The sequence below is a fragment of the Podarcis cretensis genome, assembly GCF_951804945.1.
Source record: "Podarcis cretensis genome assembly, chromosome: 14".
NCBI classification, from domain to species: domain Eukaryota; kingdom Metazoa; phylum Chordata; class Lepidosauria; order Squamata; family Lacertidae; genus Podarcis; species Podarcis cretensis.
Genome location: NC_137183.1, coordinates 49353140 through 49375754, shown reverse-complemented (window position 1 = coordinate 49375754; position 22615 = coordinate 49353140). Strand labels below are relative to the sequence as shown.

The window sequence follows — 22615 nt, the reverse complement described above, 5'->3', positions numbered from 1 at the left end:
AATGGTAGATCGGCAAAAATGTCTCAAGTGTTGATTTGTTGGTGAATTTTTTAAAAACAATAGCTCAAAAGCAAAAAAAAGGTCAGCAGTTTTGACAAAAACACACCCTACCTGCAGGCAGTGGAATTTCCTGCAGCTCCTCGCCACCCCTCATTTCCTGAGCCAAAAGGTAGGCAATTGAACAGGTGGGTTGCAATGATGCTGATGTGGAAGAGGTCCAAGAGGCTTTTGGCAGTGAGCATTCTCCTGGTATGTGGGACCTTGGCAGATGCCCGATCCTTGTAGTGGTCCTTGATACCAACCCTAGAGGCAACAGGGGTAGGCGAAGGAAACAGGTGGAGATTAACAAGGTGTTGCAATCATTTTGGCTACACATAGTTAAACTTAGTTATAATACAGGGATGGGGAGCCTGCGGGGCCCTCCAGATGTTACTGGACTCCATCTCCCATCAACCAGTGCTCAGAAATGGTGGCAGATGGGTCCCTTTAAAAACACACACACCCTAATGGGGAAAATTGTGTTGTCTGTTTAAAGCAGTGTTTCCCAACCTTGGGTCTCCAGCTGCTGTTGGACTACAATTCCCATCATCCCTGACCATTGGTCTTGCTAGCTAGCAAGGGATGATGGGAGTTGTAGTCCAAAAACAGCTGGAGACCCAAGGTTGGGAAACACTGGTTTAAAGGGATTGGAAGACAGCAAGAGAAGTGGCATCATGCAGGCATTTTTCCATATGGAGACAAAAAATCCATTCCAATAACCTACCAAGTTCCAAAAAGGAGGTGACTGGTCCCTTCATTAATTGACTTGGAAAAGGAGTAGGAAGGAAAGGAGATTGGCAGGCCTCCAGGAAGACATTAATGAGCCACTTATACCTGGTGCTTCCTGTTTTAAGGCCAAGGGCTCCCAAAGCGTAGGAAGAAAGTAGGTCAGAGAGCTTTGGCTTATTTGCTGGCTGACTTTCTATCCTCTTGCCTCACACAGATTTTGCTCAACGAAACGCAGCTTGGGCACAAAACACCCCAATGCCATGATTTGCCTCCATGGGAATGTGCTGTGGTGCGTCCTCCAAAAGGGATGATGTCTTCAGCTGCTTCCCCCTCCACTCCTTCTAATCTCCTTCCTCTTGTCTGCGTGTTTTTGCCCCAGAAAGACAGCATGGGAAGAGGGCTAAAAAAGGGTGGGAGAAGCCATGGCTGAAGGCAGTTAAAAGGAAAGCATGGCTTTCCAGGTTGTGATTTGGTAGTTCTAGCATTTTTTATTTTAGCTTTAGAATTGAAAACAGCTGCTCACTTTTGGGTAAGGATTGCCTCCAGGTGAGCAGTGAAAGGAGCTTTGCAAATCTGACTCTGCCCTCCCCACACTTTCAAAGTTACTAACACCGCTACATATGGGGAGGCAGGCAGTAACTTTTTGCCAATAACTTGCAGGTTTGTGGAATAATAAAGACTTTTTCTTTATTATTCTCAATCAGAATTTTAAAAACCTCTGTCTTTGATGTGTATCATAAACTCAGGCATTTGCTATACCAAAAGGCTGAGGAAAGCCAATTATCCCATGATGCATCAGTGCTGGCCCTGGTTGTGTCAAAGGAAAGCAGAGGCTCAAGGGAGATATTCTGAGGCGAGCAGATTATCCCATAATGCATCAGTGCTGGCCCTGGTTGTGTCAAGGGGAAGTGGAGGCTCAAGGGAGATATTCTGGGGAGAGCCGATTATCCCATGATGCATCAGTGCTGGCCCTGGTTGTGTCAAGGGGAAGTGGAGGCTCAAGGGAGATATTCTGAGGAAAACCAATTATCCCATGATGCATCAGTGCTGGCCCTGGTTGTGTCAAGGGGAAGTGGAGGCTCAAGGGAGATATTCTGAGGAAAACCAATTATCCCATGATGCATCAGTGCTGGCCCTGGTTGTGTCAAGGGGAAGTGGAGGCTCAAGGGAGATATTCTGGGGAGAGCCGATTATCCCATGATGCATCAGTGCTGGCCCTGGTTGTGTCAAGGGGAAGTGGAGGCTCAAGGGAGATATTCTGAGGAAAACCAATTATCCCATGATGCATCAGTGCTGGCCCTGGTTGTGTCAATCAGTGGTTCCCTTGATGAACCCTGCAGTGTAATCTTTCTCCTTCAAAAATCACCACAGCAAATTTTAGCGTGAGACCCTTAAAAACCTCACGCTTCTGCTGTGAAATTTCACCATTGTCCGAGGCACTTTATTAGCCACTCGCCCACCGATCCTTGAAAGCGCCTGTTTCATTTCTGCAAATCAGCAGGCAGGCTTCTCATTTTGTGCCCGCCTCATAGGGTCAGCATGGCCAATCCGCGCTGAGATAGGCGGTGAAGAAAGGAGGGGGAGCCTGTTGAGTTGGCCACGCCCCCTACAGTACCCAACACAGACGTCTATGCATAAACCCCACCCTACGCTCTGTACGTCATTGCGATTGACGGCGTGGAAATGGCGCTTCATGTGCGCGTGCACTAAGGAGCATGCGCAGAGAACATTAAAGGCCCTTAAGGAGTCCTTTATATAGAGGTAGAAAAACAAGAGTTTTACACGCACAGCTTTCACTTCCGGTTTCCATTCCAACGCCGTAATATAAAGGACGTGGTTACATAACGGATAATGAGAGCGCCACTCCACCCTTCCACGTTCCAATCTCTATAGTGCCTTTTATAGCTACGCACTTTGCTCAGCGCATGCGCCATTAACTGCCGGAAGTGTATATTTTATATACGCCTATGACTTTCTTTTTTCAAAAAAAATTTTTTTTACTGCGTCTGTATAATATTAGATTGACCTCTCTTTTTTTATCCGTGTGAGAGAATCGAAAACACTCAACGGCCTGTTCCGATGTTCACCGGAAGCAGCCGCTCTACCTTTCCCCATCTCTATGGCGATGAAAAAAACAGGGGGCGGTGGAGGAGGAGTTTGGAAAGAGCGTCGGCATGCGGCGCGTGCGCAGAAGCGGAGTCGCCGTGGCGAGGACGCTCTTTAGCTGCAAAACGAGAAGCCGCTCGGCTCTTGGAGAGCGGGGCTTCGGCGCGCCTGCGCAGTGCGCGCCTCTCCGAAGCGTGCGCCTGCGCAGTGGCCGACTCTTGCGCCGTGAGGAGGAGGAGGAGGAGGAGGATGCCCCTGAAGTTATTTATAATGTCGGGCCGGCCGCTGGTGACGTAGCGAGGAGTTCGGGCAGCGGCGGCGGCGGAGGAAGCGGCGGCAGCGGCGACGCCTCTTCCCTTCCTGGTCTCCCTCCGTCCGCCCGTCCTTCCTCCTCCGCCCCCGGGCCTCCGCTGCCATGGAGGGAGCCGGGCCGTCTCTGCCGCTGACGGAGCCGGACTCGGGCGGCGCGTGCTGAGGGGCCGGACTGCTCGGGCGGGCGCGGTGAGCCGGGGCAGTTGGTTCCGGGGCGGACGACGCCCCCTCCCCCCCCCAGCGCCTTCCGTAAAAGGCGAGACCGGGGGAGGGGGGGAAGCAGCCTCTCGGAGGGGGAGGGGGAGAGACCAAGAGGTTCAGGGGCGCCCGCCCTTGTCAAGTGGGGGAGGGGCTCCTGGGGGGCCGGAATGCGGCCCGGAGGCTGCTCTCTGGGATAAGTTCGGATAAGGCGGAGATGCAGCGCCAATAGGTTCAGGGGCGGAGAAAAGGTGCCTCTGGGTTCTGGCCCTGCCCTGTTAAGTGGCTAACTACCTCTGCCTTTTCTCTCGCCTTCCTCCGAGGCAGTGATAATTGACTGAGAGGTCAATAGGTTTGGAGGCGAGCCGCGGTCAGAGGCTTTTCCCTTCCTTCCTCTCTTGCTCTTTCTGCCTGTTTTGGTTGGGATAGTGTGGGGAGCATCACGGCAAACATTTGGGGGCGGAGAGGCTTTTCCCCCCCTCCCCATGCCCTGGGAGGACACCATGGCTCCCTCTTCCCTTTTCTTTAGGAGCCTGGTGGGTGCTGCGGGTTTTTTTTGGTGGGGGGTGAGGCAGGTTGGTCTTGGCTCCCCTCCTGACCTGCTGCCTTGTGTTTCTTGGCGCTTTCTAAGAGGGTCACAGAGATCAATAGGCTTGCAGTGGGGCCGAGACTTTTATTTTTAGCCCCTGCTTATATAATGGGCCTCCTGGCTTACCCCCCCCTCCCCGTTTTCTTTCAGTTCGTGTGATTAGCTTTGAGCAGTGGGTTTGGGGATTGAGGAAACAGGCTAGGCCTAGTTATAAAGGGGTCCTCATGTCTCCTCCTGAGTGGGAAGCCAAGAGCAATACTCAATGCAGGAAAGAAGATCTTTCTTTTCAAACTCTGACCAATTAGGTATTGGTACATCCCCCACCCCCTTCTCTTCCTGCTGGAGAGGATAATGGATCCAGGTGCATAAAAATGGGTTCTCCTTCCTGTCTCTTTCCCTTTCTGAGAGGGTAACAAAGAGAGAAAGAAATATAGAGACAGGCAACATTTCCTCTGCCGCCTTCCAACCTCTAGCTGTATGAGAATTTTCTGGACTTTCTCCCATTTTGATTGGGAGACAGACAGCAATAGGTATGGGGGGCAAAGAAGGCAGTTATCCCCTCAGTGCCATACCTCTGTTTTTGGGGAGTGCTGCTCCCCACTCAGTAGGTAAGGGGGCAACGAGCAGCAGAAAAGCTGTAGAGGAAGGTTCTGGAAGGGGGGAGTGCCTCATTAGCCTCTCCTTTATGTTGTGTAGGCCTGGTTCCTTTTCACCTGGAAGAGTAGATGATGAACAAGGATCAGGGGTGGAAGGGGGATGCTTTCACCATTCCTACCTGTTAACACAGGTCACCTGCTGGCCTCTCCTGTATTCCTAGTTGATGAGTGAGTTAGGGAGGAGGCAATATGTATAGAGGGAACAGATAATGCAGCTGAGTGAACTTCTGGTCTGTTGCTTGACCCTGTGCTTCTCCCTCCCTTTAATTGCAGCCACTTTTTCTACTCTTATCCAGGTCAGGCTTGGCCTGGAGTGTTTCCTAGGATACAGCGTAGGGAGGTTGACTCAGGTGGTTTGCATGCCTGGGAAAGGGGCTTCCCAGCTATTGGTGCGGTGGGCTCAGATAATGTATCTTGCTTGTTTCTTTTATCTGCACTTTTCCTCCTTGCTCTGTGCTTACAGCATTTTCTCCTCCCACAGATGGAGTGTGCTTAATTGTCCCGGCACTCACCTGCCAAACAAGATTGGTACCACTGGACGAGGAGACCTTGCATTCATCTGTCCGTTCGGTATCAGTACTGGAATGAAACTGAATCTGTAACTTTCTTCTCATTCTCGCAAGGATTTGTTTCCCCTTGCCCCTGCTGCAGGGACTTGGGGCGGGGTGTCTCAGAAGGGTGGAGTGCCTTACACGTCAGGAAGGGCACCTGGTTTGGTTTGCTCTCCACCTGTGGAAGCTCAGCTGTAGGATTTCTTGTTTTTTCCTCTGGGAGATTATTCCACTAGGATAGACAATGCCTTGAACGGGGACAGCGCTTTCGCACTCACCAGCCCTACAAACCATTCACCAGGGAGTTCAGCAGAGGTGGCGAAGGCGACTGGGGAACTCACCATGGCTGGGAGTGGCTACACAGACCTGCGAGAGAAGCTCAAATCCATGATGCCTTACCGGGACAATTACAAGGGGGGCGGCACTCGAGACCCTGCCGAGTCTCCCTATGGAGGCACAGGTGGAGCTGCAGAGCGCAAGCGGAAGTACCACGAGGATTCCGAGTCGGAGCCCAGCGACTGCGAGGAGCACCAGCGGGAGGAGGAGGAAGAGGCCCAGAAAGTCAAAAGCGGCATCCGGCAGCTCCGCCTCTTCACCCCCGAGGAATGCTCCAAGATCGAAGCTCGCATTGACGACGTGGTCTCCAGGGCTGAGAAGGGCCTTTATAAAGAGCACACGGTGGATAGGGCCCCTCTCCGGAACAAGTACTTCTTTGGGGAGGGTTATACGTACGGGTCTCAGCTGCAGAGGCGAGGTCCCGGTCAGGAACGGCTGTACCCGCGTGGGGAAGTGGATTCCATTCCCGAGTGGGTCCATGACCTCGTCATCCGCAAGCTGGTGGAGCAACGGGTCATCCCTGAGGGCTTTGTGAACAGCGCGGTGATCAATGACTACCAGCCTGGGGGCTGCATAGTCTCCCACGTGGATCCCATCCACATATTTGAGAGGCCTATTGTCTCGGTGTCGTTCTTCAGTGACTCGGCACTCTGCTTTGGCTGCAAGTTCCAGTTCAAGCCCATCAGGGTCTCCGAGCCGGTCTTCTTCCTGCCTGTGAGAAGAGGGAGTGTCACTGTGCTCAGGTAAGGAAACTTGCAGGAAGCCTTTCCGAGTCGTTGGCTGGTTTCAGTTCCTGAATTGATAGCTGTGCATCCAGACACATTTGTGTATTATGTGTTGATTTTGTATAGCATGTTCCAAGTGCTAAATGTTTTGTGATCCTTGCTTGTCTTTTACAGTTGCCATTATTCCTGCCTTACGATTTCTGGAACAGAACCTAAAAGAGGAGGTGATTTGTGTGTTGGGTCTGCAGGTGACCTTACAAAGCAACATAAGTGTATCCCACTGACTGTAGCAGCGGTTTTCAAACCTGTCTTATAGTCAGCCCTAAGATGGTTTGAAATCTCATCCAGGACTCCTCACTGATAAGATCTGTAATGATAGGACAAGCATCTGAGTTTGTTGCACATTATTAATCTTCTCTGCTATATGCAGATGCAAGGACTTTGGGGTTCTAAGACATATCCTCAGCTTGTGATCAGCAAGAGCAAACAGCACAGCCAGCACAAACAGTGCAGAATGCAACCTGCAATGTGCAGGGGATCCTCAGCATACAAACTTGATGCAAGAATGCTTCCCAAGGAACTATTGAGGCAAGGTTCATAAGAGCTAAGAGGAGCTTAGCTGGAGACCACATCAGCTGTAATAGCTTGTGATAAATGCCACCCAGTTTCAGGGGTTCTGAAGCTGTGCGAAAACGAGCCTCCATGGTCTGAGAAACTGCTTCTCTGCAAACATTAACCAGGGGTTGGGGGGAATCCCTGGCCCTCCAGGTTTGGCTGGACTACAAGTCCCATCAACCGTGACCAGGCCATGCCATCTTGTAGTTAATGGGAGTTGGTGTCCAGCCATATTTGAAGGGCCACAGGTTCCTCACCCCTGCTAATTATTGTGAACTAAAGCAGGGCAGGTGACTTTCCTTATGAAGAGTCTCCCTCTCCCAGAGAGACGGAACTCCAGAGAAGGGTAATGGCTGTGTGCTGGAAAAGATAGAAGGCTTCGCTTCAGACTCCTGACAACAGGAGTCAACACAAAAGAAGCAGCAAGTCTGATTGGAAGGAGTGCTTTTTTCACTCTGCCTTCCACTCCAGCTAGGGCACTCTCAAGCCAGAGTTGGATAGCTTGCACCTTGTCTGGGGATTTTCTTTGACTCACTGGGGGCGCCTCTGCCCCCCTCACAGCTTGAGAAAAACCTGTTAGTGGAGCAGAGTAATTGTATCTCCCATGCAAACTGGTTTGAGAGCTCTCTGGCTGCAGTTGATTCTCCGTAGTAGTATCATTCTGAAAGTAAAAACCCAATACAAGCAGTAGCAGCCCTCCTAGGAGTGAGTTAAGCCCTGCATGCAAAACCAGCAAAAGTATTAGCGTACCCATTTTTCTACAGGTGTTTCCATGGGTTTCTCCAAGCCCGTTTTCTGTTGGCTGTAGAGCCAAGACAGTTACTTTGCAATATGCAGCGCTGGTGTTTTCTGTAGCGCTCTCCTCTTCAATTCCTGGCTCTGCTTTTTTCTCTGAAACTGTGTTTACAGTGTAAATACTTACAGGTAACACTAGACAGCGTTAGTGCCTGTGGAAGAGCAACTTCTCCAGGAGCAGAGTGTGAATGGGCGCGAAATGTTGGGTCAGGATAAGCCTGTGACAAACTGTATTTATAGCTGTGTAAGCCAAAGCCAGCTCTCCGCCAGGATGAGTCAAACATCCCTAATGGTTCCGCGTTGCCATGGCAAAGGGAGGGCAACCAACATTTTTTGGTCTGAAGAGTGAACACTTCTGCCAGTCTGAAAGGCTGCTTGAGGGGGTAACGTGATCCCCTGCTTGCATTTGTAAAGCGATCTCCGCATGAGCCAGGAAGGAAAATCTCTCCTTCACATAAACACGGCCTTGCACAATAGTCCAGGTGCATCAATAATAAAGCAGTGTAAGGACTAAGCATTATCTCTAAAAGTGCGCACATTAACCAAGGCTCACGCAGAATTACATGTGGCAGGAACTTCCAGGAAGGGGCTGAGCAGCTGTACACTCTGCAGTTGAAATGAAACTCTGCCTGATGCAGTTGGATAGCAAGGAGGTGCTAAACACGGCAAATTATTTTGTCAGTCTAACGAAAGGTCTGTTGCAAAATCTGGATGGCTCCCACCATGGTGTATGCAGTAAGAATTGTTGGCCCTACCCATTTTTAAGGGAGATATAATTTATGATAATAATGGAGGCAGCCAGCAGCTTACACTGGTTGCTAACCTGCTGAAGCCACCCGCTTCTGCTGTGGAGTTGCCATGTGTGACTAGCAAGACTAACAGGACTCTTGCCATGCACCTGCCTCCCTGGCTGTTTTAGATAGCTGAAGACAGTGGCATCCCTTCAAAAAGATGACTATCTCTTCTTACCTTGCTCATCTGTGGTAATGTTGCAGGGACGCACCCCAGAAGGGGAAATTGGTACCCTAAGACTTGTCCCAGGTGAGCAGGCAAGCGGCTTTTCAGAAGCCTTGCTTTGTATTCATGAATTCTTTGCTTCAAGGGGACAGTGGCTTTTCCTTTTGTCCGAAGCTTTCTGCTCTTGATTCTGATAGAGAACCAGCTGCCCTGTTAGTTTTGTTTTGCGGCAACTATGTCAAATGTGAACCTAATTCATTAAGAAAGGAATGGCTGAAAGAACTTCACCTGTGCTTCAGAGTTGCCAAGTTGGAGGGAAAGAGTGGAAAGGAATTCCAGATTATTTGACCATATGAGCTTTTCACGGATGGATGGGTGAAGTCCCCTCTGCATAGAGCAGCATGGGTCTACTGCAGCCTACAGTGTCTGAGCCAGTTCCTCAGGGACAGAAACAGCATTTCCACAAGTCTTTTCTAGTAGCAGAAATCTTCTAGAATTTCAGTAGGCCTACGGGTGGGTCACCGTGCAGCACCTTCACTGTCCTGTTCCAGCTTGCCTGGTTTCCAGGAAAAGAAGGCAGCATTAAGCAACTAGCACACTTTAAATGCAGTTTGAGAGCAGCAGCTACTAAGCTTTTGTGCATTAACTATAAAAGGGCACCTTTCCAAGGGAGGTTGGCCTGAGCAGAAAGTCAGCACTGCCAGCGCAGCGCCCAGCACTCCTAGATCTGCTTGGCACTGCCAGAATGGACTAGGCCAGTGTTCCAGTCACGTGGGCCAGCTGGGTATAAGAACCTGGTCAAGAAGGGAGGGAGTAGTTCTAAATACGGCTGCTGTCGAGAGGGCTGGCAGGGAGAACCCAGCCAAATAGAAGCAGCATGCTTGTTATGGCAACACGAGTCTTAATATCGCTTGGTCAGTGGCTTTTGCTGGTAGCGGAGAGGTTGATGCAACAGTTTGCTTTCTGTTTACAGGAGTTATGTGGGCAGACACTTAGGCTTTGCTCACCATCCTTGTTCTTGAGTGTCTTAAGAATGCAGCTTCCTAATTCTTGCCTCCTGATAGTTCAGCACATGACTGCTGTACCGCCCTAGCTGATATTTATATGCTTTTTGCATGGGAGGAGAGAATCTGTAAGCGCTGCTTCAAATGTTACGAAGAAATGCAGGGAATGGGAAGCACAGTCCATTGTGCTTCCTGTTCTCTACAACTTGGTTGAGAGGGGGGAGTCACTTTGAACTCTCTTGAGAGGCCTTAAAGCAAGTTGATGAGATGCCCTTTCACAGAGACAGTGTCTCCTCCCAGAGGACTTACCTGCTTCTAGTGTAAATGATCAGGGTTTTGTGGCTCTATTGGGAATTTCTGCTCCTGTGAAATAGTGTGCAGCTAGTTAGGTATGATGCTGTACGTAGTTTTTGTAACACTGAACAAGCAAAATCCCACCCCCCATTTTGGCAACGATTGCTTTCAGGCATGGGCTGGTGGCTAACTGGGGAAGCCCACCGTACCTGACATAATTTTTTGAAATCTGTAGCTGCAATGAAGGTGTGTCCTACTGAAATAGAACAACCTAAGTCTATTTTCTGTCATATCTGAATTTGGTCGCTTTCGTACAGTGACTCTTTGGAACTCAGACGTCTGTGCAAATCCATTCATGAAAGCCAGTGCACATATTGTTGCCGTGCTGCTAGGAAACTTCATAGCAAAGTTATTGAAATGATCAGTTTGCGGGGGTTGGGTTATGCAGGCAAGGTTCGAAGTGTATTAACCCTACAAACTTAAACTGGTTTTAATAGTCAAGGCTTTCTCAGTGAACTCTGGGAATGGTAGTTCTGTGAGGATGTTAAGAAACTAGTCTACTAGTTTTAGGATACTCCTGAAGCCACACTAAATAAACTGGGCTTAGCTTAGTGGAGAAGACAAGCCTACCTAGACCCTGAGATCGTCATTTGAGGCCCATCTCTGAGTGTGTCTCATTTTCCAAGGCAAGGCAGATGCAGGCAGGGCATTTTTCATGGTGGCACTCAGTTTGCAGAATGCTGTTGCCCAGGACTCTCATGTGTATCAAGGCTACTGATACTGGGATCTTCACAAACACGTGGCTTCTGTTCGTGGCTTATGATAATGGTAGCCAGGGAATAGAAGGCATTGCTTCAGTATTTCCTGACTGCGAGCAGTCCCTCTGAATAGGAGAAATAGTACTTTGAGTGCCATTAAGATTTTCAGAATTACCCAGAAGTCATGGGTGTGGAATCAGGGTAGTGCTGTGTATTGAAATCTTGGCTGAGCCTTCATGGTCTTTGCAGCTATGCTGTAATGCAGATCATGTCAAGGATCTCAAATAGAACAAAAATGTTTCTCTCTCCCCCCACCCCCTTTCCCTAGAAGATCTTGGGCACAGTTGTCAGAATATAGTTATTGAGTTTGCTCACATTGCCGCCCAAGCAAGCTAGACTTTGTCCTGTGTTCTCCTTTCCCCCACATCCCCCACCTTCCTGCACGAGCATTCTACCTGTTCAGGTAGATGCTTACCTGAGCCACTGGTCTCTGCAGCCCGAAAAAGAACAAGGTAAACTCTTGGGGAGGGAAAGTGGGAAGATTCTTACATTGGGAATTTGAAGACTCCAGCAAAGCTGGCCCACGCTCCTGCATTTGATCTGTGGTTATGGGTGGCAGCGAGGGTTTGGAGTAGGTGGTGGAACCATGCAAGCAATGGTCTGCGTGGCAAATATTTTTATATGGCTTTCTCAAGAGCAGGGGTGGGGAAGCTGTGGCCTTCCTGATGTTGTTGAGCTCTGACTCTCATCATTCCCTGCTGTTGGCCACACTAGCTACAGCTGTTGGGAGTTGGTGACCCCTGCTCTAGAGGTTCGCAGGGCAGGATGGTGGTCCCAGGTAATATGCAATCAAACTTCGATATCTCGAGATAGGACTGGAAATGTTCTCTGTCTGAAATCCGGGAGTGCCACCGCTAGTTAGCAATACTGAGCTACCTGGGCCAATGGTCTGTCTCTGTATAAGGCAGCTTCCCACATGAACCTGAGAAAATGGCCTTGTCTGCTGCATTGATGGTGGGCCAGTGTGGCATAATGGTTAGAGTGCCCGCATAGGACCTGGGAGACCAGGGTTCAAATCCCCACTCCCAAAACTCGTTGGGTGAGCTTCGGCCAGTCCCTGCCTTAACATACCTCACAGGGTTGTTGTTTGGATAAGATGTGGAGGGGGAGAGCATTGCTACCCTGAGCTCCTTAGGAAAAAAGGTGGAATATAAGTGAAATAAACTTAAATGGTGGACAGAGATGTTATGAAGGGCTATAAGTGTTGGCTGAAGTTGTAGACGGAGCTGTTTGATCACCAGTATGGCTGAACTGGGGCTGAAGAGAAGCAGGAGCAGATACAGCCTTTTAAAACTTAAGTTGGCTTGGTTTGAAATCCCTCTTGGATCTTTCTCTTCCACAGTGGTTACGCAGCTGATGAAATTACACACTGCATTCGACCACAGGATATCAAGGAGAGGAGAGCAGTCATCATCCTTAGGAAGTAAGTGGTGAAGCATCTTTGAAGAGAATGTAATTTGTATATGTTTCTAAAGGGGAAAACATCCTTTCACATTCTTGCTGCTGCCAATACTTTGAGCAGCTAAAACTGGTAGCAGCTAACGCAGATGATTCTGTCCTGGCTAAGCAAAATCACTTTCGAACTTTGTGAGACATAGCTGCTTCCTTGCTCCCATTTGTGAGGCCCATTGTTTGTTTGTTTTTAAAATGTTAAGCCGGGCCTCCTTAAGAAGATGCAGGGAGGAACCTGGGGCACCTCTCGATGACCCAGTAAATCCTGGGAAACCGTAACTCTGCTGGGAGGCCGAGGAAGTGTTTTCTTAGCATTCTCAAAACATCCTGCCCCTTCCTAGCACTTAACTGGTAAAACACATTGTGGTCTGTTTTGAAGGCATGCAGCCAGGAAAAGTGGAAAGAATGGACTAGCCCCACTAAATCTTCCTTAAAGTAGCAGCGCTTCCTGCCTTTTCCATTGGCTCACACACATACACCGGTAGGAAGCAGAGGCTTGGCTTTGCAAATACAACTCAGAACAGCAGGCTCAAGAGGCCTGAGCGGTTGTGTGCTCGATGTGGTTTTGGTGTGAGAGAGCTTGAACCTCCCTGACGTTTGGTGGGCTCACACAATTGGCTTAAAGCTGAAGGTAATCGCTGCACAATACAAATTTGGAGCTTCTCATGGTGCATTCTGCACCACAGAGCAGGATCCCCAAATTTAGATCTCCAGGTGTTTTTGGACTACAGTTCCCATCATCCCTGACCCCACTGGTCCTGCTAGCTAGGGATGTTGGGAGTTGTAGTCTAAAAGCAGCTGGAGACCCAAGTTTGGGAAACACTGTTATGGAGTAATGGTGGGCAACCTGCAGTCTTCCAGGTGTTGTTGAACTCCAGTTCCATTAGCTCCAGCCAGCATGGCCTGCGGTCAGGGATTGATGGGAGTTGTGATCCAGTAACATCTGGAGGGCCCAGTTGCAGTGCGTGCTGCTTTCCCTTATAGAATCATAGAATTGTAGAGTTGGAAAGGAACCCCGAGGGTCATCTAGGCAAACCCCTGCAATGCAGGAATCTCAACTTGATCCTACATGACAGATGGCCATCCAGCACCTGCTTTAAAAAGGAAGGAGAGTCCACCACCTCTTGTAGGAGTCTGTTCCGCTGTCAAACAGATCTTAGGTCAGAAAGATCTTCCTGATGTATAGTCAGAATCTCCTTTATTGTATCTTGAAGCCATTGGTTTGGATCCTAGCCTCCGTAGCAGGAGAAGACAAGCTTGCTCTATCTTCCATGTGACAGCCCTTTAGATAATTGATGATGGCTATCTTACTACTCAATGGGACACGGGTGGCTCTGTGGTCTAAACCACTGAGCCTCTTGGGCTTGCCGATCAGAAGGTCGGTGGTTTGAATCCCCACAATGGGTTGAGCTTCTGTTGCTCAGTCCCAGCTCCTGCCAACCTAGCAGTTTGAAAGCACGCCAAAAAGTGCAAGAAGATAAATAGGTACTGCTCTGGTGGGAAGGTAAACAGCGTTTCCGTGCGCTGCTCTGGTTTCAGTGTTCCATTGCGCCAGAAGCGGCTTAGTCATGCTGGCCACATGACCTGGGAAAACCAATGCCCGCTCCCTCGGCCTGTAAAGCGAGATGAGCACCGCAACCCTAGAGTTATCTGCGACTGGACTTAACTCTCAGGGGTCCATTACCTTTTACCATTTTATTTTACTCCTCTCAGTTTCCTCTTTACCAGGCTAAAGGTAAAGGTAAAGGTACCCCTGCCCGTACGGGCCAGTCTTGACAGACTCTGGGGTTGTGCGCCCATCTCACTTAAGAGGCCGGGGGCCAGCACTGTCCGGAGACACTTCCGGGTCACGTGGCCAGCGTGACATCGCTGCTCTGGCCAGAGCCAGAGCCAGAGCCAGAGCCGCACACGGAAACGCCGTTTACCTTCCCGCTGGTAAGCGGTCCCTATTTATCTACTTGCACCCGGAGGTGCTTTCGAACTGCTAGGTTGGCAGGCGCTGGGACCGAGCAGCGGGAGCGCACCCCGCCGCAGGGATTCGAACTGCCGACCTTTCGATCGGCAAGCCCTAGGCGCTGAGGCTTTAACCCACAGCGCCACCTGCGTCCCCTTTACCAGGCTAAACATACCCAATTCCAACAACCATTCCTCATAAAGGCTTGGTTTCCAGACCCTTTCTTGTCTTGGTCGCCCTCTCACAGGAGTAGATTAACCCCAATGCTGCCTTGCAGGCTGGGTTTGCATCTCCACTCGAGAGAGTTGGAATTGTATCCATGATTTGTGGAATCCTTGGCAGGGAAATGGGAGAGTGTCAGGTTGCTAGTCTGCTAGTGGCCCTGGTAGTGAGCAGTGTCTCCAGTAATGTGCATCGGACAGGGAGCTCAGGGTCCAATCCTTGCAAAACATGGCGGCTAGGGTCAAACAATCCTCCAGCAGTGTTCATAAGACTCTGGGAAAGGTTCTTTTTCATGTCTCACACTTACACCTCTGCTAACTCAGTACTTGCTTGAGAACAGAAGTGCGTAATGAGGAAACGATCTAGCTCCGATTCACTTCGAGTGGAATTTTCCTGAACAGTCTGGTAACCGGCGTGGTCATAAAAACTTCAAGGCAGTGGAAGCATAGCAATATTTATGGATTCTTCCTGCATGCTCTGGGCTGCTGCGGAGGGTGGCTGCAGAACAGCCTGGCGATCTCTGAGGCGGAGTTGGTGGAGCGACCAAGAAAGAAATTGGCTTTCAGCTTAAGAGCAGATGGAAAAACACGAGGCTGCAGCTCAGCTCCCAGCTAGTTTCAGGAGCAGGTTGCAAGATTATTTTACCCCTGTCCTGTTAGTTTGGGACAACCTCTTGAGCTACTTAGAACTTTAGGGAATGTGTTTGCCTGATGAGAAATGGGACCTGGCAACGTGTTGAGGGGCAGGAGGTAAGCAGAGCTCCACCTCTGGTTTCTGAGCCTGCATTAAATGCTGCTTGTAGACATTCAGATAACAGGGTTTGGTCCAGCTGAAGTAGATCAACTGACTGATCGAGAACTGGGCAAGTGTGTCAGAAGTGTTGGTTTTATTTGGGCAGTTAAAAAGATAATCTTCATCAGACTTGTTACTTATGCAAATTACTTAACAGTTTGGACAAGTAACTTCTAAGACATCTTTAGTTTTGAGAGTGTTTGGTAAGGTTGCTATAAACATCAACAAGTCTCTGGATGGTCCACCCCTTTTGGCTTTTATCATGGAATTGCAATATCTCCGTTTAAAAATAATAATCATGAAATGCAAGCCAGAAGGAAGCAGAGCAGCAGCGAAATATTAAAACGCAAAACGTCTGTTTTGAAAAAGTAGTTATGCTACGTTGACAGCAGGCAAGCATCCTCTGGCAATGAGACTTCCTGGAATATTTGACAGGCCTCTTGACTGGTGTGCTAATCCTACAAGCTTCGATGCTTTTTTCTTCTTATGGAAAGATTGCTTCACAAATGCTGGTTTCTGCTCCAGTGCCAAACGCTCTGCTTGGAATCATGCAGCGAGAGAGGCCAGCGGTCAGGGATGCTGGGAACTGTAGTTCAACAACATCTGGAGGGCCACAGGTTCCTCATCCCTGCCCTGCTACGGATAAAGGACATGGCTTCCTTTCTGCGATCCTTGGAGCACCTGTCCCCTTCCAACTCCACTATCGCATGTATCCATTTGGCACCTGCCAATTCAGTTCAGCATGTGGCTTCTAAGACAAATGGGCAGAAGAAGCAGGGTGAGCCATGCAGAAAGCTCTAGTCCCATTTGTAGCCCCAGCGTTGCCCTCTGAGTGCGTGTCTCAGGTCCCAGTCAAACTCGTGGTGGCAGAGGAGGGGTCCTGTGGGCAGGTGTAGCTGGGGAAATCCATAATTCTATCCTAGAAGGCAGCTTCTGCAAATCAATAAACAAACGGCTTCTGCACATGCATGCAAAGTTCGAGCTGAAAGCATACATGCTGCTTTTTTCTGTCATGTCGGCTGTGGAAGTCTGCCATTCCTGGGGCATCTGGGGTTTCTTTTGGAAGAAAGCTGGGAAAATCCAAGTAGAGTGAACTGATTCAATTTAGGTCAGCATTTCTGTAAATGTTAACTATCATACTAGGCAGGGGCTCTGGTTGGTACCCAGTCAAGATACATATAAAATACGGATTTCGGGGAGGGGAGAGGCACTTTGAAGTTTCCCCTAGCAACAGATAGGGAGGCCTGACTTTTGCTCATCAGATCACATGTGTGGCATGTGGCCGCTGCCTCTCGCCAGCGCCCCTGGGGCAAATGTTGAAAGTTGGCACAGTGTCTCTTAACACAAATAGTGTCTCCTGTTCCGATGCATCCGGTAGAATTAGATGAGCACCACTTTTGTGTCTTAACCATTCCAGGACCAGGCTAGACGCTCCCCGGCTGGAAACAAGATCCCTGAGTAGTTCTGTGCTGGTGCCAGGATACGCCTCTGACCGCCTGTCAGGAAGCAACAGGGACCCCATCCTGAAGCCAAAGAGGTCCCATCGCAAAGCAGACCCAGACGCTGCTCATCGGTAAGTGAATCTGCAACGGGACAGGGCAGGAGGATGGCAGCTGCGCATCACAGAGAGAGGCAGGAGAGCTGCTGAGTTGTGTGGTTCTGTGGAGTGAGGAAGGAGTGACCTCTTGCTTGGCTTCTGCTGGTTTTTGCATGCGACTGTAACCCACAGTTGGGAAAGTCCACTTCATAGCCCCGTGGGTGTCAGTCTTTCCACTCAAGTCCAAGTGCCACAATTAATGGAATTGTGCAGAAGCAGTGGCTGCTTCTGGTTGCAAAACGAGGCTTTGGTTTGGAATCTGTGAGTGGAGAAGCAGGTATTGGCACAAAAGAGGCAAACTTATTACCACTGTATATAATCTAATTCTCAGTGGCACCTTAGACCAATGCTACGGTCACCACAAGGGAATGTCTAGGCACCGTTTCCCCCCAGTGTTGTTGTCAGTTTCATTTCATACAGCACACTAAAACATCAAATACTGTGGACCTCTGGTTAAGTACTTAATTCATTCCGGAAGCCCGTTCTTAACCTGAAACTGTTCTTAACCTGAAGCACCACTTTAGCTAATGGGGCCTCCCGCTGCTGCCGCGCCATCGGAGCACGATTTCTGTTCTCATCCTGAAGCAAAGTTCTTAACCCGAGGTACTATTTCTGGGTTAGCAGAGTCTGTAACCTGAAGCGTATGTAACCCGAGGTACCACTGTAAAACAATTCGGAATAAAACAACTCGAAGCTTCAAGGAAAATCTTTTAGATCCTTCTCTAAGTGAGGTTTTGCTTTCCCCAGGCATTAGCCGGACATCCAGAGAGCTCCACGAGGTCGCAGTTGGACCGGCGCCAGTCGCAAAATGAGCCTGACTAATTTCTAACACTGCCCCGAATCCTCTCATTGGTCTGTCTGTCTGTCTTTCTTTCCTCTCCTCAGACCTCGGATTCTAGAAATGGATAAAGAGGAGAACAGGCGCTCGGTCCTCTTGCCCAAGCACAGGAGGCGGAGCCATTTCAGCTCTGAGAACTATTGGCGGAAGTCTTACGAGTACACGGAGGACTTTGACGAGGAAGAGGAGGACGGCAGTCCAGCTCGGAAAGTGAAGATGAGGCGGCACTGAGGGATTCTGTTCTTTCACCCCCCACCCCTTCCAACAGAGATATTTGAGCTGATGAGACTGGCCTTCAGGCTGTGAAATCGTATCTTCCCCCACCCCTCCTCCCTCCCACCCCCCCTTGGCTATTTCTCATCTAGCTTCAAGGTTGTATTCTCCTCGCCCCCCACCCCTTTTACGCTGAAGAATGGATCTGGAACGGATCTGGCTTTTTTCCTTTTTCCTTAAAGAGAGGCAGCAGTGCTGACCGGGTTGTATCTGCAGCCACCTGCCCTCTTCCCCTCTGCTCCCCCCCCCCGGGCAGTCGGCCGCGCCCCTCGAAAGCGTGGAGGAGCAGCTTGTCTTTAAAGGGGCGGGGAGAAAGCTTATGTTGTTCTTTGAGGCGTTTGGGCTGGAGTGGATTTTGAAGATGCCAAAAAAAAAAAAAGTGGTGCGTTGAGTTTGCCGAAGGAGTTGAGAATATTCGTTTATGCTCTTGGCGCTGCTGCTTCTTGGAAACGTTACAAATACAGCGTTTCTCCTTCCCCACCCCAATCCTCACACTACCAGCCGCGTGGTGAAATGCTCTCTGTATCGCCGCCCTGCTCCGCTCCACACCAAAGGGCTCCTGATTTCTGAAGCCGACGGCCATGTGAATTTATTTTCCTTGCTGTCATTTCAAAAGCCACCTCCCTCCAGCAACTGGAAATCTAAAGCTTTGCGAACACCTCCTCTTCTTATTTTGTTTTTGTTTTTTGTTTTTTTGGTGACACCGGATGACAAAGCGTTTAGGACGTGTTGCACTTTAGTGTCAGGGTTTATTGCCCCCTCCCCTTTGAAATGCCATATAATTCCCCCCCCCCCTTCCCCAAAACCCCTACTTGCTTGGGCTAGCAAGCACCTGTGTTTTCTGCGCTGCTAATGAAAAAAAAAAGGATTCAGTCGTGTTTTCTCTTTCTGTGAAGGATGCACAGTGGTTCCACATTGGGGCTGCTGCTTGAGGGCTCATTGAGGGGCGGGAGGGGGGCAACTCTTGGAGGGGGAGGAGCTGCTTGGCTGGAAACCTCAGATTCTGCCGAATCCCTCACACTAACAGCATAGGGCCTATACCTAGCATTTTCTGTATAAACATAGTTATTTTGAAAACATTTACCCGCTTCGTTTCGATTGAGGCTTTCTTTCTCCGTACTCTCCTGGAAAACCAGACTTTCCGTCTCTCTTGACACTTGAAAACGATGCTTCTGTGGTGGTTGTCCATTCTTAAAGGTAGATGGCCCCGGGCAAACGCTCACCGCCAGGAATCCAGACTGGGCGGGAGCTGCATCTGTGTGGGGCAGCCCTCCTCCCTTGGTTCTCAACATGGGCAGACTCCCAGTGACGTAGGTCTTGGGATCAGTGAAGCAGGATGTTTAGGCTGCCCCATGCAGAAGGCGAGAATAGTGGGTGAATTGGCATCCTTTTCTGCTTTTTCAGTGACTTCAGGCGATGGGCTCCCCTAGCTCCTAGTCTTGCACCAAAAGCATCTTGCTAAAGGCATGTCAAGACCTCGTGTTTGGAGCTGTCAGCTGGCCTCTTAACGTGCTTCATGCTTCTTTCCTGCTTGAGCCACGCCCATAAAAGCACATCCTGTTGCCCCCAAAGAATTCAGCTTTTAAATGTTAGGTCTTCTCCCCAATGGCTGTAACCTCTCTCTCTCTCTCTCTCTCTGCTTCCTGTTTTGTCCGAGCCTGCCTGGAAGAGTTTTCAGCGTTCAGGAACCAGGTCAGAACCTGGGTTCAAATCGCCTAAAAATCACCCTTATTTTTTTAAACCACACACGAGAAGCCCAGCTTTCTGAACCAAAAATCTGTGGTTCAAAACGTCCGCCCTTAAGCATCCTGAACTTCATTTGTTCTTCTCAACTCTCATACCTGAGGAATTCTCTTTCTCTCCCCCCGCCAACCAGGTCGCACGTGCCTTTTTGCTATGATCTATATACCTCATAACCATCAAATTACCTTATGCCTTTGACGGGCGAGGAGGTTTTGACCCCAAATCCCCAGATTGCCTCTTGTGCTTTATTCAACAGGGGCTGATGCTCACCTCCTCTAGAGCTTGCTCCACTGGGATGGGCCAACTCACCATATTGCTACAACACGTAATATAATTATTATTTTTAATAATTTGTCTTCCCTCCTGACTTGCCACCAGAGTGGAACCTTTTTGCTTTCAAAGAGTTATGGCTTCATCATAACACCAGTTTTCCTTCAAAGTTCCTTTGGGCATGTGGGCTGCTCCTGCTTGCTAGTTTGGTGGGGCAAATGTGTTGAGCTTGGCTGTTCCTTGCTCCTTCGCCACAGGAGAGGAGGAAGCAGGATGCAGGTGGGACGCCAGATTGCCAAAAGTTCCCAAAATACTCTGGTCTGCAATGCTAGGCTGTTTTTGTGACTGGCAGTACAAGAAACATCAATGCTTTTTTTTTATTTTGCCAGCACGCCATCCAAGAAAATGGATGTTGGTGCTTTGACTAATCTTAAGGACTGAAGGGCTTTAGAAGATTTGCAGCCTTCGAACTCGGCATCCCTGTCAGTTTAGTGTATTTCCCGCCAGAATTTGGGTTTTATTTTACTGCAGAGTTTTTTGTCGACACCCCACACAACTAGTTTCGTTTAACCCCCTCCTCTTAAGTGTTAGAAAACAGGTTTCAATTTCTGCTTTGTGATTTGCCATAACCGAGATGAAGTTGACTCATGGGTGAGCATTCCAGGTCCGATTTTTCTCCCATAAAGAAGGCCTTTGCTTCTCTGCTCCCCTGCTGCATCGGCACTGAACCAACCATACGGTGAGCAAGGATCCAAATGGGTGAATCTTCTTTTCTCTTCTTCCCCGCGTCCCACCTTTGGTGCCAAGCACCTGGTAACCCTGGCAGAAAGGCATATAGGGAAAAATGACGTCACAATAGTTCTGTTGGCACTTTCTGGTTCTTGCACCTGTTTTAAAAGTTTTGGATTCCCCTGTCCAGAAAAACCACTGAGGCCAGGGCACTTGCCAGCTGCCTCCTGAAAAGTTAGATTTTCCTGGAATGTCGCGAAGGAGGGTAAAAGCCAGGGGCTGGCATGTACTTTCTCCCACTACCCTACAGTTTGCTTTTCTCAGGCACCATCTGCTGTGGCGATTGACCCAGTTCTAAGGCACAGTCTGATGGGATTAAACAAAAAACGAAAAAAGCTACCCCGTTTCTCAGATTGAAAAGTGTTGACGGATGGCTTGGTTCCTTGTTTCTAATGCTGTTAGTGTGAGGTTTGATCGCAGCCAATCACTGGTAACAGGATCCAGCCACAGCCCCTCACCCAGGTTCAGGCTGCTTTTGAAATTTTGAGGTTTGTGTGGTTTGGGATCTGTTTCCAGTGATTAGCTGGGGTTTTTTTTTTTTGTTTGTTTGTTTGTTTTAAAAAAGCACCAAGTACGGATGTGCTGGAGCCTGAAGGCAAAACTTGCTCCAGAGCGTTCCTGGGTTTCTCTCCTCCTTGCACCTCCACCCCCCTCTCTTCCCAAGCACACACTTAAAAAAGAAAAAGGAAAAAAAAATTAAAAAGTTCTGGCTGACTTTTTTGTGTTTTTTTAAAATGGAAAAAAAATCTAATTTTTTGTTACAAATAAAATAAGTGGCAATATTTTTTTCTGTAATTTTTCATAGGAAAAAAGTGTGATTTGTAAAACCAATTGTACAGTTCTGAAGTTTGAAATACACAAAATCGCCGTACTGCGTGGCACGCTGTCAATGGGGGAGGGAGGGGAAGGGAGAGATTATTTTCCGTACAGTACAGTGTATTTGGGGAGAAATCTTTTAATTCGGGTTGATTTAGGAAGAGCTATAGTTCCCTGTCAGGGTTTGAAATTTCTTTTTTTTTTTTCTTGTATAGAATGCTGCATTTAACTAAATAAAAGCCGAAAGCATCACTTGACTGAGTTAAGGTGTTTCCATATATATTTTTGCTTTTTAAAAACCGTAACGGTGCTTGCATAATGCTGCTGCTGTTTCAAGTGTCAAGAAGTTCTTCATATATTTTCAATAATCCTTAACAGACGCCCACAAGGTAAGAACAGTTTTATCCCCACATCGCTGGTGGGTTTGAAGTGTTTAGTTCAGTGCCGTGAGAATAACTGTGTGCTTAAAGGTGAAATTAGATGCAACATTGGCTACTTAATGAGCATTCATTCTGATTTGCTTGCAGGATGATGATGTATTAGAGCAGGCTTCCTCAAACCTCAGCCCTCCAGATGTTTTGAGACTACAAATCTCATCATCCTTGACCACTGGTCCTGCTAGCTAGGGATCATGGGCGTTGTAGGCCAAAAACATCTGGAGGGCCGAGGTTGAGGAAGCCTGTATTAGAGCATGGCCCATCTCCCACTTTCCTTGCTGCAAGAAATCCAATCTTTCAGGGAAATGGCCATGCTGCACAAGAGCGCCCCATCAGCTGCAGCCAGGATTGGCCCATACGTGATTTAATCCCACCTAAAAATTGCAAACAGACTTGGAAGTGCCCAAAGTCAATAAGAGCAGCTGGGCCACTTTCTGAGGGGCTTCTGGTGCCTTTGGTGGGTTGTGGCAGGTTGAGCTTAACACATCACAGCCCTAGGATGTTAAGGATGTTAAGAGCGGCCGTTGCTCTTTTATCCGCAAACCCACTGGTGTGCAGCTTTCATGGCTTGCTTATGTTCTCTGTGGTCTGTGCTCTTGTGCTCAGGGTTTCTCACTAGTTGGCCACTGTGAGAACAGGATGCTGGACTAGGTGGGCCATTGGCCTGATTGGAACAGGCTGCCCTTATGTCCTTATGCACACGCACCT

At 49.0% G+C, this 22615-nt stretch overlaps 1 protein-coding gene across 1 annotated transcript; it reads left to right on the top strand.

Annotated features, from left to right (window-relative positions):
• Positions 1-5110: 5110 nt before the first annotated feature.
• ALKBH5 (alkB homolog 5, RNA demethylase) lies at positions 5111-21722 on the top strand. Its single transcript, XM_079953938.1, has 4 exons — positions 5111-6259; positions 12067-12147; positions 16562-16717; positions 17627-21722. Exons 1-4 carry the CDS (start codon positions 5523-5525, stop codon positions 17808-17810), a joined length of 1158 nt encoding a protein of 385 aa, XP_079810064.1. The 5' UTR covers positions 5111-5522; the 3' UTR covers positions 17811-21722.
• The last annotated feature ends 893 nt before the right edge of the window (positions 21723-22615 follow it).